A 14,703-nucleotide genomic window follows, 5' to 3' on the forward strand; every position below is an offset into this window, starting at 1 on the left:
TCGACTTACGTTCAATAACCGGAGGAAAGAGGGCTCTAGAAGACTTCCCCTCCATGCAACACTCGCATACTATATTTAAGCCGCAATTGCTTACCTTGATTCCGGTTGCAAGCTCCTCCTTCAGCAAACGCTCAGCAGCCGCCCATTCTCGGTGGCCCAACCGTCGATGCCACTGGTGCCGTCGAGTTCTCCAGGTGCCAAGCTGTTGCCTTCATGGATGAATAGCCAAGACGTAGTCGATACAATCCGCCGGCGCGAACTCCGGTCCCCTTTTCATCACAAATTTTGCACAAATATTCTTCGAACAGCACTTTCAGGTGCTTCGCTGCTAAGCGCCCCACGGAAATTAAACTCGTCGCGAGTCCCGGCACATATTTAACTTCGGACATTGTGATCTTCACACTTTCACCGTTATCATCGACACCATTAAGTATACCGCATCCTTCACCACAAATCTGGGTTTTCTCACCATTTGTCATCCAATCCAATTTCCAGTGAATTTTTGCAGCTTATCGAAGAACGACTTGTCACCGGTCATGTGTGCACTCGCACCACTGTCGATGACCCAAGCTGCGGATGCAGTTTCAAGTGTAAAAGCAACCTCTCTTCCGCAACCTTGGACAGTCTTCGCTTTCGCTACTTCCTTCTTGGAACTCTCCACCTTCTGCGACGCACTTTCTGCAGTTCCGGCGCAAGTGGCCCGTCATTTTGCAGAAATGGCAAATTCTCGTTTCCTTTCTTCCATCCTTACCTACGGATGACCGCATCGCCTTCTCTGACTTCACAGAGGAACCTTCTCTCTCCAAACGCCGGAGGTACTCATCCATGAGTTTAGATTTCACCACCTCCATGGAGATATCGTCATCTGAGCGACTATCTAACGCGGATACGATGCCATCATATGACGGCGGTAAACTTCGCAACAGCATGCAAATCTTTGTATCCTTATCGAGTTCTGTACCGGCGGCATCAAGCCGATCAAACAACTCTTCGATATCACTCAAATGCCTTTCGAGATCACCACGTTCCGCGAGATTAACCAAGCACAACTTCTTAAGAAAGGAAACGCGCACTAATCGACTGGTCTTCTGATGACACGCTTTTAACGAAAGGTACAAACACGTTGCGAGCAAGAACACTGTTCTTCGCCAGCGGGAGCTGGCTATCTTCTAACAATAGCACCATTGTGGCTTTAGCCTTACGGTTATCTTTCTTCCATTGTCTTGATCTTCTTCATCTACATTTTTCTACGCATTTCTACGCGTACTTTCCAGGTCTGCCAATTTTGTCCGTTTAACTTTTGGATAGAGAACCTGGAATCGACCATTTTCCGCTACTTTCCACTAGTCGGCACGAACCCGGACAATAAAAAAATGTTTTCAACGGATGTTGACGCACTAGTCTCTCAGACTTTCTTACACCCGATCGGTGCTAATCGACAACGAGAAATAAAAATGCTCCGTGCACACCAATACACACGTCCGGAAGACCTTCGCGAATTTTCTTCCACTCATCGCACACGCGGCGGAATGCCAAAATGGCCAGTGTCCAGTTATTAGACCGGTGTAGATGTTGAGATCCCTTTTGTTGAGACCTAATAGTTGTTGGGTTTTCTTGGGGTTAATCGTTACGAGCCTTTTGGATTGGCTCGTATGGGGAAGTGCATTCCAGTTTGATGTGATTTGACTGACCATATATTTGTTCAGTTCCATTTTTACAGAGCAGTCTGAGATCCCGCAGAAGGGCTCAGGGCCAATGAACCTTTCATTAGATCCATTCCTGGCTAGCTCATCAGCAATCTCGTTTCCCTCTAGACCCGTATGTCCTGGGATCCAATATAGGTAGACTCGATTGCGTATGGATAAGTTTTTCAAAGCCAGAATGCATTCCCACACTAGCTTTGAGTTACAAGTGAAGTGTAGTTATTAAGCGACTTAAGTGCCGCTTGGCTGTCAGAGAAAATACATATTTTTGCAAATCTATACTTTCTCCTCAGGCATAATAACACGCATTCTAATATTGCATATATTTCCGCCTGAAATACTGTGGGCCACTGTCCTATGTGAACAGAAATTTTTGTTGTATGGCCATAGATTCCGGATCCTGTCAGATTATTCATTTTCGAACCATCTGTGAAGAAATTTATAGAGCCTGTTGGAACGCTGGGTCCACCTCCTTCCCACTCCTGGCGGGAAGGAATGAACACATCGTAAGGTAAGTCATAATTGACTACCGTTTCCATCCAGTCACTACAAATTCCTATTGCGGGATTTATGGCAAATTCATTTAATATGCTGAGGTGACCCGTAAGGTCTCCCGACAGCAGTGTTTTTGTTCTCTTTAACCTTAGAGCACTTTTTTCCGCTTCCAGCTTTATGAATTGATCTAACCGGGGCAGGTGAAGCATTGCGTCTAGGGCCAAAGTGGGTGTACTACGAACTGCACCAGTGATGGCTATGCAAGCGGTGCGTTGGATTTTGTTGAGCTTAGCCTTTGCAGCAGCCTCATTAGTTTTAGGCCACCAGACAAGGGAAGCGTAAGTTGTCCTGGGACGGACAATGGTTTTATATATCCACATGATCATACTTGGTTTTAGGCCCCATCTTTTACCAAGGGTTTTTGAACAAACCCAAAGTGTATTGAGACCTTTCTGCACAACTGATTGGAGATGAGAGTTCCAATTAAGCTTTGCGTCGAGTATGACACCTAGATATTTTACTTCACTTGAATAAACTAATTGTGTTTGATTCAAGAAAAGGGTTTCAGTTGTACCTTTCTCCGTTTGGTGAAAGGGATAATGGAAGTTTTGTAGGATTTATGCCTAGTTGATACTTTTGACACCAGGAAAAGTGTGATTTAGGGCAGATTGCATTCTTTCCATGACAACACTTTCGAATTTGCCTCGTACAATAATGACAACGTCATCAGCATATCCAACCACTTCGAAGCCTCTTCTCTCTAAACTGTTCAGAAGCTCATCCACCACCAGTGACCACAACAAAGGAGAAAGCACTCCGCCTTGCCGACACCCCTTGTTGCTTTAACAGTGATGTATGAACCGCTAAGCTCAGAGGAGATTTTCCGATTAGCTAGCATAGCATGTACCAGGTAACAATGCATGGGTCGAATTTTCTCCTCAACATTGCTGACCCTATAGACGAATAAGAAGCGTTATCGAATGCGCCCTCAATATCAAGAAATGCTACAAGAGCAATTTCTTTTGCATTAAGTGTTTTTCGATTTTTGAACTACCGTATGTAGCGCCGAGATCGTAGATTTTCCACTTCGATAAGCGAATTGGTTTTTGACAAAGGCATTGCTTTCATAAATTTGTGATTTATGTACTCGCATAGTACCTTTTCCATAATTTTGAGCATTACAGAGGATAAACTTATCGGCCTGAATGCTTTGGGGTTGGTTTTATCTCTTGCCTGCCTTCGGAATGAAGACAGCCCGGATTTGACGCCAATCGTTAGGTATGTGCCCCAAAATCAGACTCGCCTTAAAAATCTTAACCAAGGGTGGAACCAGTGTTTTCTCCTCTTTTGGATCAACGCTGGGAATATTCCATCCAAGCCAGCAGACTTAAATGGCTCAAAGGATCTCAAAGCCCTCTTAACCCTGACCCGCGTGCAAGCTTCGTTTGCACCCCTCTTTGCGTTAGTTTTAGCTCCAGAACCCCATGATTGGATCTCTTGTGGATCTGAGACAGCAATTCCAGTGCCTTGGTCGCCGATGCTCGACTCAGGGATTGAATCAGGGAAGTGGATCTTTAACAATTCGCTCAGTGTATCGCTAGGCTCTACAGTGAGCGAACCATCCGTCTTTCGGAGGCTACCCACAGCATTGGAGTGGTCTTTTGAAAGAGTTTTTTGGAGTCTGGCCACTACGGGTGTATTCTCTATGCTTTCACACATTAGAATCCACGATTTCCGTTTGGCTGACCTTATTTCTTTGTTGTAGTTCGTCAGGGCCTTTCTGTGTAGGCTCCAATCGCCGGTTCGCTTAGCACGGTTGAACTCCCTACGCGCAGTTTTCCTAAGCTTCTCAAGAGTTTTATTCCACCATGGAACGTCTCTACTCGAACTAGTTGATTTAGTTGGACAGCTCTCTTGGTAGGCGTTAAGGATTTTGTTTTTAATGGATTTGGACGCATCTTCCAATTGTGTTATGGACTTGATGTGACTTTCTATGATGTACTCTTCGGATCGTAGGATAGCTGAGTAGGATTCCCAATCAGTTTTCTTAGGATCTTTAAACGTCTCTTCCATCGCTAGACCCCCTTCCCCTTCGAAGGAGATGTGTATTTGGCATGACATTAATATTTCTTCTGAATCTTGGCAGTTTTTTATTGTATCAGAGACAGACAGACTACTTAGAGTCAAGGCCAAAACGTCCTGGCGAATGGAGGTTTTAAACGTTGGCCTGTCACCAACATTACGAATGTCAATGTGCTTGGAAGAGAAACTGTAACAGGTACTCACCTCTGGTGTTTATATTGGTACTTCCCCATACGGTGTGATGTGCATTTGCGTCGCACCCTATGACGAAGGGATGTTGTGTCGGTGGCTGTAGGCTACGAGCGCAGCTATTTCTGGAGGAGGGATTTCGTCCACGTCACCTGGGAAGTATGCCGAGACCACCAAGATCTCTACTCCCTCTGTCGGAAGGTACCTCCATCCTGACCGCGACGATGCCCTCTTTTATGAATTATGAAATTGGAAAGTATTTACAGTTGTTAGGTAATAAAATAGCCGCTCTAGGAGAAAGCTGGCTGTCATCATATACCAACTTACATGAGTGTTGTGGAATACCTTGTATTCTGGATTTATTGACCCATGGCTCTTGAATGAGGGCCACGGTTAAATTCTCTTTGGTGAACCTCCGACAGAGCACACCCGTGGCGCTCTCAGCATGGTGGAGGTTCACTTGCAGAACTTTAGTCTCCATTTCCGGGGTTCCTGCTTTTTCCGGACGACGACTGTCCGGCTTTGGATGTTGCGGATCATCAGGATGTCGTTTGATATTACAGTTTGGGTTTTCTCTTCCTGTAGCAACCTGGCCCGCCAGTTTCGCATCTGTGGTCAAACTGTCGCTTTTTGCACCCCCTTTGCCCTGTTTAGATACCTTTGGTTTGGTACCACTAGAGCAGGGGGTCGCATGTAAGCTTCGAGCTTTTCCTTTAGAGGCGGACAGACTAGCCTTTATGGTGCTTTTGGGGTGAGATTTACTAACCTCGCCCGAACCGGAGGCTTCCTCAGATTTATCTTGGATCGGCCTTCCAGTTAGCCGAACCTCGCCCGAACAGGAGGCCTCCTCAAATTGCTCTTGGGTCAGCCTTCCAGTCGGATTGGCGGTAGCGGCAGTCGGTTGATCTGTAATCTTCCTTAGTTGGATTTCACCAAATCGGTAGTTGAGGGTGTATTTGGACTTCTTCAACTTTTCCATCGACGCACCCTCTACTGGGAAGATCCATTCAACATGAATATCTTTCAGAATGGATCGTTTCACAATACGCCAATTAAGGCTTGATCGCGACAAAATCTGGACACATAACTTTAAGAATAAAAATAAACTGCTGTTGGTTTATTTCGGTACGTTTTTCACTTCAAATGGCTTCATTCCTTATCGATGCTTCGATGTATGCACGAAACTTGGTGACACTTGAATTTTCTAAGAAATAATACGTGCCGAATGATCTGGCATCCTCAGTAGAATCTGTTTCGAGCTCGTATCCTTCTGGTGGCTCATAAAATCCGTTTTTGTTCCACTCTCTGACGTTTTAGATATTGTCAAACAAGCATCGACAAATTTTAAATCGCTTTGAGCAGTGTTCACATGAAAACAAAATGTTTTTAGTCAGTTTCTGGATCGAGAGACCCGAATTTCAATTGCGACTGCACACAATTCTTTCCGAACCTGCAATTTCTTCGACGCCATTATTCACTACGAACTTGTAACACTTATAAGAAATATATTTTTAGAAAGTACACACATACATTCATCAATCTACGAAATATTTCACTCGTTGATGAGCTATTTTAAAAGTTATACGTGTTTAAAGGTGTCCAGATTTTGTCGCGAACAAGCCTTAGTTGTTGTGATGTCATTTTGGCTTTCTATGAGAGCCTTTATTCGGTCGTCATCATAGCTGGAGCTTTGTGGGAAGAATGCTCGGATCATCTCTGGACGTGGAATCGCCACTTCGTCCATTGCCATCAGCTCGTCACCTTCCCAGGGTTTCATTGATGGGGATATTCTCTTTAACCACTCAGCAGTCTCTTGATCCTTACAGATTAGAACCATGTAACCGGACTTGTAGATGAGGTTGTTGAATTTGGGTTTTATTGGCTCGTTTCGCTGTTGAACTACTCTGAGCAGGAGTGCTTCTTGTAGAAGGTCTAGCTGGGCTGTAGTGAGTTGGACGGTGGGAAAGTCTTTGGGTATTATCCTGACCTTCACGCTTTTGACCATAGATGATACCAGCTGTTTTCCTCATGGGTGGGTTTTGTTGTCCAGACACATTTTCTGAGGCGCGCGGTTTGAGGACTGGTGGGCGCGCTCTCTCGGATCCAGATGGTGCTTCACCCTTTTTGTTTGGGGTCCTCTGTGGCGGATTTGTCTAGGTCGTTTCTCGAGCGTTTTGAGGAAGTGGGCTCGCTCTCCTTATTCAGGATTATGGACAAGGCCTCATTCCGGTCTTTTCCCTTCTCCCGGAGAGTTCTAAGCTGCTGCCTCTGCGAGCGTGTGTGAGTGTGGGATTTTCTTTCTCGAGCACCCTTGGCTTCCGTAGAACCCTTGTTATCTTTGGATCCTTTGCTACTTGCTAAAGATTTTTGGGGTTGATGACGATCCTTATACCATCATCTTCGTTATCTACCATGTCCAGCAGGTTGGAGTCGATCGATGAGGGGGGTTGAAGATCTGGATCAGCTTTGTCGAAACATGTGCTGCTCCGGGAGATAGGCGTTGAGGGGCAGGATATTTCCATCTTCTCCTGCGAACTACTGAGTAGCTGGTCTTCGGTAAGGCCAAGCTGACTCAGAGTATTCTCCACTTCGCTCTCACACGACTGAGAGAGGCAGTCGTCACCTTGAGGGTTGTTTGTAGAATTTGTACTCATTTTGGTCCCACGAGTAGCTAGGGAAATAAATGTCCGCTGCACCAGTGCCCCGCCGTAGTGCAGTAAGGGCTGCTTACTGGGGTGTTCGCCCTGGTGCACCCCAGGCTCCGTTCGCGGTTGAGCATGTTTAGAACCCCCTCAACCATTCAGCCCTCGGCACGGGTCGCATGACACCTTGGCATTGGGGTTTATCCATTTTTGCTTTACATGATGGCCATGAATAACAGCCATCGCAACCTTCCTCCTTTACCAGAGCTTAGGACCTGTAGCACAAGTTCTCAATAGTTTCACAATCTTTCGGACATGCAACTACGGAGAACCATCATTGCTAGCGGAGTTACCACACCACCACACATAGTAGGCACTGGAGCGTTTCTCGCCTTTGTTTGCAGCGCCTTCAGCAGCTTTTTTAGTTTCCCGAAGAGATTCCAAAGGTTCGAAGCCAATCCGAATCTGAATCAGGCAGAACTAACTTATTCCTGTCTGTCTCAAGCGCGTCCCCTTACAGGCAGGCCTCTGATTCTCCAAATTCGTAAATTCGCACGCCACTATACTGCCGTGAATCGCATATTTGTCCCATATGAATTGGAATAGCAAAGATGGAACAGATATGCGGTTCATGGCAGAGCAGCTAAAGTCCCGGTACCTTCCATGACTACTGCAGCCCCCCTCCACCTTCTGGTCCGGTTCCACCTTCCGCCATAATCGCTCTTGCACGCGTTCACTTTTTTGACGCTGCAGTCAATTTTTTTCCGGTTGATATTTTGCTTAGTGCAAAAATGCCTTAACCGCAGCCAGTTGAACACCCAACATTTCCAACTTTTGTTGCAACTGCAACAAATTTAGTTAAGACGCATTTAGTTAAGACACCAACCTTACATGGGGTTTATATGGTCCAATGTACCATTTTCTTCATAACTTTTAAACGCAATGACCGATCGTAATAAAATTTAATAGTGATCAACAAGGCTTTGACCTGACCTGTCGAATGAAACTTGTTACGAGAAAATCGGTTAAGGATTACTATACGAAAAGTTGTCTAATGTTTTTTATAGCTTTTGTGCACACACATACACACTAGACCTCTTCATGTTTTCAAAAAGTATCAAAAATTCAACCGGTCAGCCCAGAATCACAATTCTTATGCTTATATAAGCCTCCTGCTAATTCGGATAAAATTTCGAGGTGGCTCAAGTCGATTTAGTGTTTTTGGGCTATTTTCAATTTTGGAAAAAATGTAACAAGAGATATAAACGTCGAAAACTATCGCAACAACCTCTATACGAAAGCTTTTGGTGTGCTCTACAAGTCTTGTGAACATTGCGATTCGTTCCGTTCACGTTTTGTCCATGTTAAAGTGATTTCAAGCTTTTAAGTGCATAAAAATACTGTCCCCCTCAAAGTCGTTGTTTTACAAAATTCTTGAGTTTATGACAAATGATTGTTAATTTATTTAATTATTATTTCTCTTTTTTCCCTGTAAATTTGAGTAATATAATTGCCCATGTGCGATTTACCGTTAAATTCTTAAAAATCAGAAGCTGAACATTTGTCATAAATTTGCACGATAGGATTTCTTCAAGCAAGTTGTTCGAACAAAACATAAATTAAATCATATGATATTTGATGCTTGCAACAAACGACTTCCAAATTTTGTTAATTTCATCATATGTCTCCATGCTTTTAACATTGAGTGCATCTTAGTAACAAGTGAAATCGAAGCTTCTTTGTTTGAACAACTTGTTTGAAGAAATCTCAGCGTGCAAATTTATGACGAATGTTCAGCTTCTGATTTTCAAGAATTTAACGGTAAATCGCACATGTGCAATTATATTACTCAAATTTCCAGGGAAAAAAGAGGAATAATAATAAAATAAATTAACTATTGTTTGTCATAAACTCAAGAATTTTATAGAACAACGACTTTTGGGGGAAACAGTATTTTTATGCACTTAAAAGTTTGAAAATCACTTTAACATGGACAAAACGTGAACGGAACGAATCGCAATGTTCACAAGACTTGTAGAGCACACCAAAAGCTTTCGTATAGAGGTTGTTGCGATAGTTTTCGACGTTTATATCTCTTGTTAGATTTTTTCCAAAATTGAAAATAGCCCAAAAACACTAAATCGACTTGAGCCACCTCGAAATTTTATCCGAATTAGCAGAAAATTTGACAGGAGACTTATTTTAGCATAAGAATTGTGACTCTGGGCTGACCGGTTGAATTTTTGATACTTTTTTAAAACATGAAGAGTTCTAATACACACACATACACACATACATACACACGGACAGACAGACATGTGCTCAGCTCGTCGAGCTGAGTCGATTGGTATATGATACTATGGGTCTCAGAGGCTTCTATCAAAAGTTCGTTTTCGGAGTGAAATGATAGCCTTTCGGTACAACTTCGTTGTACGAGAAAGGCAAAAACATACATCTTTGGGATTTGAATAATACTATAGCGTAAGATATTACAAAAAAATCTATTTGCTTGGATAAGGTTCCTATTTCAGACAAAGCTTTTATAGAAGCTTGGCAATAATACTCCTTAATCGACTCAAAATTAAACGGACAGTTCTTCGTTTCAATTGTTTTTGACTCACTTCCATCTTTCGACAATATGCTAGACATTCTTCCCCCAGTGACTGATGAATTTACTTCACATTTTTACTTATGTTATATTTAACTACAACACGTTTTGTTTTACAATCTATTTTTATATTTATATTGTTCCATGGTAGTTATTCATGGTAGTTATCATCCACACAATCATCACTATAATGCAAAACTATGATGTAGAATACTTTCCCAATATTCAACCCTTAGATAGATTTTGTACTCATTTGTTTATTCTTATCAGTTTGTTTGTACCTTTTTTCACAAAGCACCCTCAACGACTTCAGTTCTGTTCGTTTTTGAATGCTAAATAATGCACTCCCAAATAATATAACACAACGTTTGAACGAAAACCCCAGATTCACCACGTGTCACCCAAAGAGCACCAGATACTCTGCACAAAACTCTGAATTCCCCCATCACCAACCACGTTTAACAGTCTAATTTTGAAATGTGCACCGTTTTGTCTGAATCCACTTCCATTATCGGAACAGCAGCCGTCGACACCATTTCCACCATTTTATTATTATTGTTATGGTATGGCAATAGAGATCATCATCCTCAGAAGCAATTTCATAAGGCAAATTAGTTCCGCTTTTTTTACGGCTGAATATTGTTTGATTTTCCCTTACCTGTGTTTCCTTCCAATGATCGGAATCCACAAATCTGGCACTCTGTTTAGTTCTTCCGGTGCACAACAAGAACGGAACGCTTTTTGTGTGTGTAAGACCAAACCGTCACCTGTGAACACGCCCCATCGATCCCCTCGAACACCCAAACTCACCACTCCCAGTCGGAACTTCTCCACTATTTCACGGCCACCACCCTGTCAAAATCCAATCAGAACAAATCAAATCAAACAAAACAGCCTTTCAACCCCAAGCAAGTTTCACAAGATTGCCTTTTAGTAATAAACCCATATGATATGCATTATGAAAAGTTTTTTTATTTACCAATATGCGAAATTCTCTCTCGAACGCAGAGAGGAGAAACGAAACTGTTCATCGTTTTTACTAGAATGTGTCCTCTTCTTTCTCTTCTTATCTCTTTCTTCCATTTTCTCTGTGTGTTTCTTTCTGTCTCCATTTTATGTCACTTTCACATTGTAATTTCCTTTCCTTCATCGAAATGATCGCCGGCGAAACCAAAACCACACGTGGCATTTTATTCACCACATGGCGGCACAATAATTTGAAAAAACACAAACACACACGCGCCGAACCAAACACACTCACAAACCCACACCCTATCACGCGCGTCCCAATGATCAAACCAAATACCGAAAATCTAGCGGAAGCAATCCTCGGCCGGCACAGCACTCTAGAGGTGAAGTCGCTGCATCTGGGCGGGTTGTTCCACGCCGAGGAGGAGATCCAGATGACAGCCGCAATGCCGAACTTCGTCGGGCAGCTGCAAGGTTTCGTCTATAACGGACACCGGTGAGTTTCTGGAGTTCGAATGATCTTATCTTTAGTTTTTTCATTAATGATTATCAATGAAGAATACAATTTAGGGCGGTTCTAAGGGTTTTCTGCTCATAATAACTGATTAACTACTTTCTTCGGTTAAGTAACAATATTACTGGAAGAAGAATACCAACAGGTTATATCCACATCTATTTCTCAGCTACATCGATCTTGTCAAGACGCTTGGTCCGGAACTTTCCGCGCTACCAACAACAACCTTCAAGCTGACGGCACGCTTCATCAACTCTCCACCGGGGTCGCCGTACCTGCCAGCGACTTTCCGATCGAAGCATTCGTACGTTGGTTTGCCAATGTTGAAGGCGTACTCGTCCGTGTTCATCGATTTCCGGTTCAAAACTCTGGAACCCAATGGTCTGCTGTTTTACAACGGTGGCAAACGAAGCGACTTCGTAGCCGTGGAACTGGTCAACGGTCACATCCATTACGTATTCGATCTGGGTGACGGACCAATCACAATTCGGGACAAAGCCAGGATTCACATGAACGACAATCGGTGGCACTCGGTCAGTATTCGACGACCGGGACCCAAAACGCATACCTTGGCGGTTGATGAATCCATCGAAATCTACACTGCCAGCGGAAACAATATGCACCTGGAGTTGGAAGGAATCCTATACGTAGGCGGTGTTTTTAAGGACATGTACTCGCGATTGCCGTCGAGCATAGCTTCCCGAAATGGTTTCGAGGGTTGCATGGCCTCCGTGGACTTGGCCGATACGACGCCAAGTCTGACAGAGGACGCAGTGGTGCCGAGTTCACTGGTCGTGACAGGCTGCGAAGGCCCCACCAAATGTAGTCAGAATGCTTGCGCCAACCGAGGGATCTGCGTCCAGCAGTGGAATGCGTACGCTTGCGAGTGCGACATGACTTCGTTTACAGGACCGACCTGCTACGACGGTGAGTTGGTTTTTGCGTTGTTATGTCAAATACTTGACTCAATTTGTTCATTTCAGAATCCATATCGTATGAATTCGGCACCAACAAGGGGCTGATTCAATACACTTTCCCACCTGGACGGCAACCTGACACGGAAGAGGACAATGTCGCACTGGGTTTCGTAACAACTAAGTCGGACGCGGTGCTACTACGAATCGAAAGCTTGACGACGCAGGATTACATCGAAATGGAGATCGTAGGTTTCCAACACGTTAACTTTGATATTAACCCACAACCAACTTTTATATCATTTGAAACAGGTCGAGGGCAATGTGTTCATCGTGTACAATATAGGATCACACGATCTTCCCCTAGGCGAGATCGGTGTCAAAGTAAATGACAATAATTACCATATCGTGCGCTTCACCCGATCCGGAGCCAACGCTACGCTCCAGATCGACGACTACAATGTTCAGACGTTATTTCCTACTGGTATGTATCGTTTGTAGACGCCCAACATCCACCAAGCTAACGCCGAATTTCCCGCTCCAGGTCACCAATCGACCAGCTTCACGTCAATGTCGAACGTCCAGGTCGGCGGTAAGATCTCCCGCAACGGACGCTCCCGTATCGAGCGGCCGTTCAGCGGAGTGATCGCCGGCCTCTCGGTAAACCGGCTACGAGTACTGGACCTGGCGGCAGAACGAGACCCCCACATCAACATGCGGGGCGATGTACAATTGGTAACTGGCGTTTTAGATAGAAATGACCAAAGAATGCAGCAGGTTAGAATTTTAAACAAAAAGCAATTCGACGACCGTTCAATCTAAGATCAAATTATTTAAAAATCAACCAAGACAACCAGTCGCTCTTTATTGTTTAAGTTTGTCGATACTCCTCTTCTGTATCAGTTCTGATTGTTTCGGTTTCATTCGGCGCTCTCTTTCTCTCTAGTGAAAATCATCGATCAATAGTGCAAAATTTACGCATTAACTTTTCCGTATTCAGCAAAAAACTATTGATCTTTATTCGCTTCCTCATTTGCGCTCTTTAGTTTCAGACCAGATTTCCTGACACGCATCAGCGTTGCTCCATTTCGTTTGACGGCCATTCAAGGAAATGTGATGCTGATGTGGTTGCCCATTTTGTTCTTATCTTTCTTAGAAGTGTAAATGTCTGTTTTGTGCTGTCCCTTTTGCGAATATCGAACTAATCGAATAGCTGAGTGTCTTTGTAATATGCACCATTTTCAAGATTTCCAATGCACCAATAAACATGTGAATATATATATAAGGACCTTAACAAAAATAACCACATGATTCTGTTGAGCGCGATTAACTGGATATTCCACTGTTTTAGTAGAGGAAAGTGAAGAGAAAGTAATTACTAATTTATTCCCAGTTGTCAAATGTCTATATTTTAATTACCAATAAACCGATGTGTCAGCGCCACTTCATAACAGTCCAAGCACCGGAATGTTATTAGAACTACATTGGGCTCAGACTGATGAGTTGGCGACTTGCTTATCTAAATGACTGAACTATTAGACTAAACAAATGAATATAATTTGGCTTCGTTTTCAAATCTTATCAGTCTCAATTAAATTCAAAACCAAACCGTATTAAATCAAAATTCTGTTCAAAGTCAATCCAAACTCAATCCAAAACCAACCCAACACCAATCTATACAAAAACTAAATCCTACCCAATTTTAATCAAATTCCAATTTGAAATCAACCCAAATCCTACTCCAATAAAAATACAAATCTAACTCAAAGCAAATCCAAAAAACATCTTATCCAAATTCGATATCAATCCCATCCAAATTCAACGACAATTAAATCCCAAATGAATCTAAATTCAATCCAAACACAATCTAAGTCTGAATCCGAACGAAGCTAAATCCATTTCCAATCTAAACTCAATGAAAATGAAATCTAAATTAAACCAAACTCCATTCCAAACCAAACCTAAATCCAATCATAACCTAATCCAAATCAAATCCAAATGAAATCAAAATCCAATCAAAATTCACACCATATACAATGCAGATCCAATAAAAATCGAATCCAAATCCAAAAATTCCAATCCAAATGCAATTCAAATATCATCTGAATGTCATTCAAATGAAGTTCAATTACATTCCAATTCATATCAAATCAATCCAAATGAATTCGAAATCCAACCCAAATCCAATCCAAACTCAATTAAAATTAAAATATAATACTATTCAAATCAAAATTAGATCCCAATTCAAACCAAATCCGATCCAAATACATCCAAAATCCATCCAAAAATAATCCTAATTTTATTCAAATCCATCCCGAATTCATTCCAAATCTAATCCAAAGCTAATCCAAATTCGAAATTAATGTAATCCAAATCAAATCCAAATTAAATTCGTAACCAATCCAAATTTACATCGAAACAAATTCAACGTCAATCCAAGCCCAATCCAAATCAAATTCACATTTAATCCTAATCTTATACAAATCCAGAATCCTATCAAAATCTAATCCGGATCCAATGCAAATCTAATCGAAACTCCATACAAACCCAAATCAATTACATTCAAAATCCAACCCAAATACAATTA

General features: G+C 42.6%; 1 protein-coding gene across 1 annotated transcript in view; it reads left to right on the forward strand.

The window, feature by feature from the left end:
* The window catches only part of LOC134206328 (neurexin 1), a 532,462-nt gene that overhangs the window by 504,636 nt on the left and 13,123 nt on the right, over nt 1-14,703 (forward strand). The window contains exons 17-21 of the mRNA XM_062682027.1: nt 11,037-11,184; nt 11,372-12,129; nt 12,186-12,364; nt 12,429-12,600; nt 12,661-12,893. Of these exons, the coding sequence (XP_062538011.1) occupies nt 11,037-11,184; nt 11,372-12,129; nt 12,186-12,364; nt 12,429-12,600; nt 12,661-12,893 (1,490 nt within the window). The remainder of the gene's footprint in view (nt 1-11,036; nt 11,185-11,371; nt 12,130-12,185; nt 12,365-12,428; nt 12,601-12,660; nt 12,894-14,703) is intronic.

Source organism: Armigeres subalbatus, chromosome 1, assembly GCF_024139115.2.
Source record: "Armigeres subalbatus isolate Guangzhou_Male chromosome 1, GZ_Asu_2, whole genome shotgun sequence".
NCBI classification, from domain to species: domain Eukaryota; kingdom Metazoa; phylum Arthropoda; class Insecta; order Diptera; family Culicidae; genus Armigeres; species Armigeres subalbatus.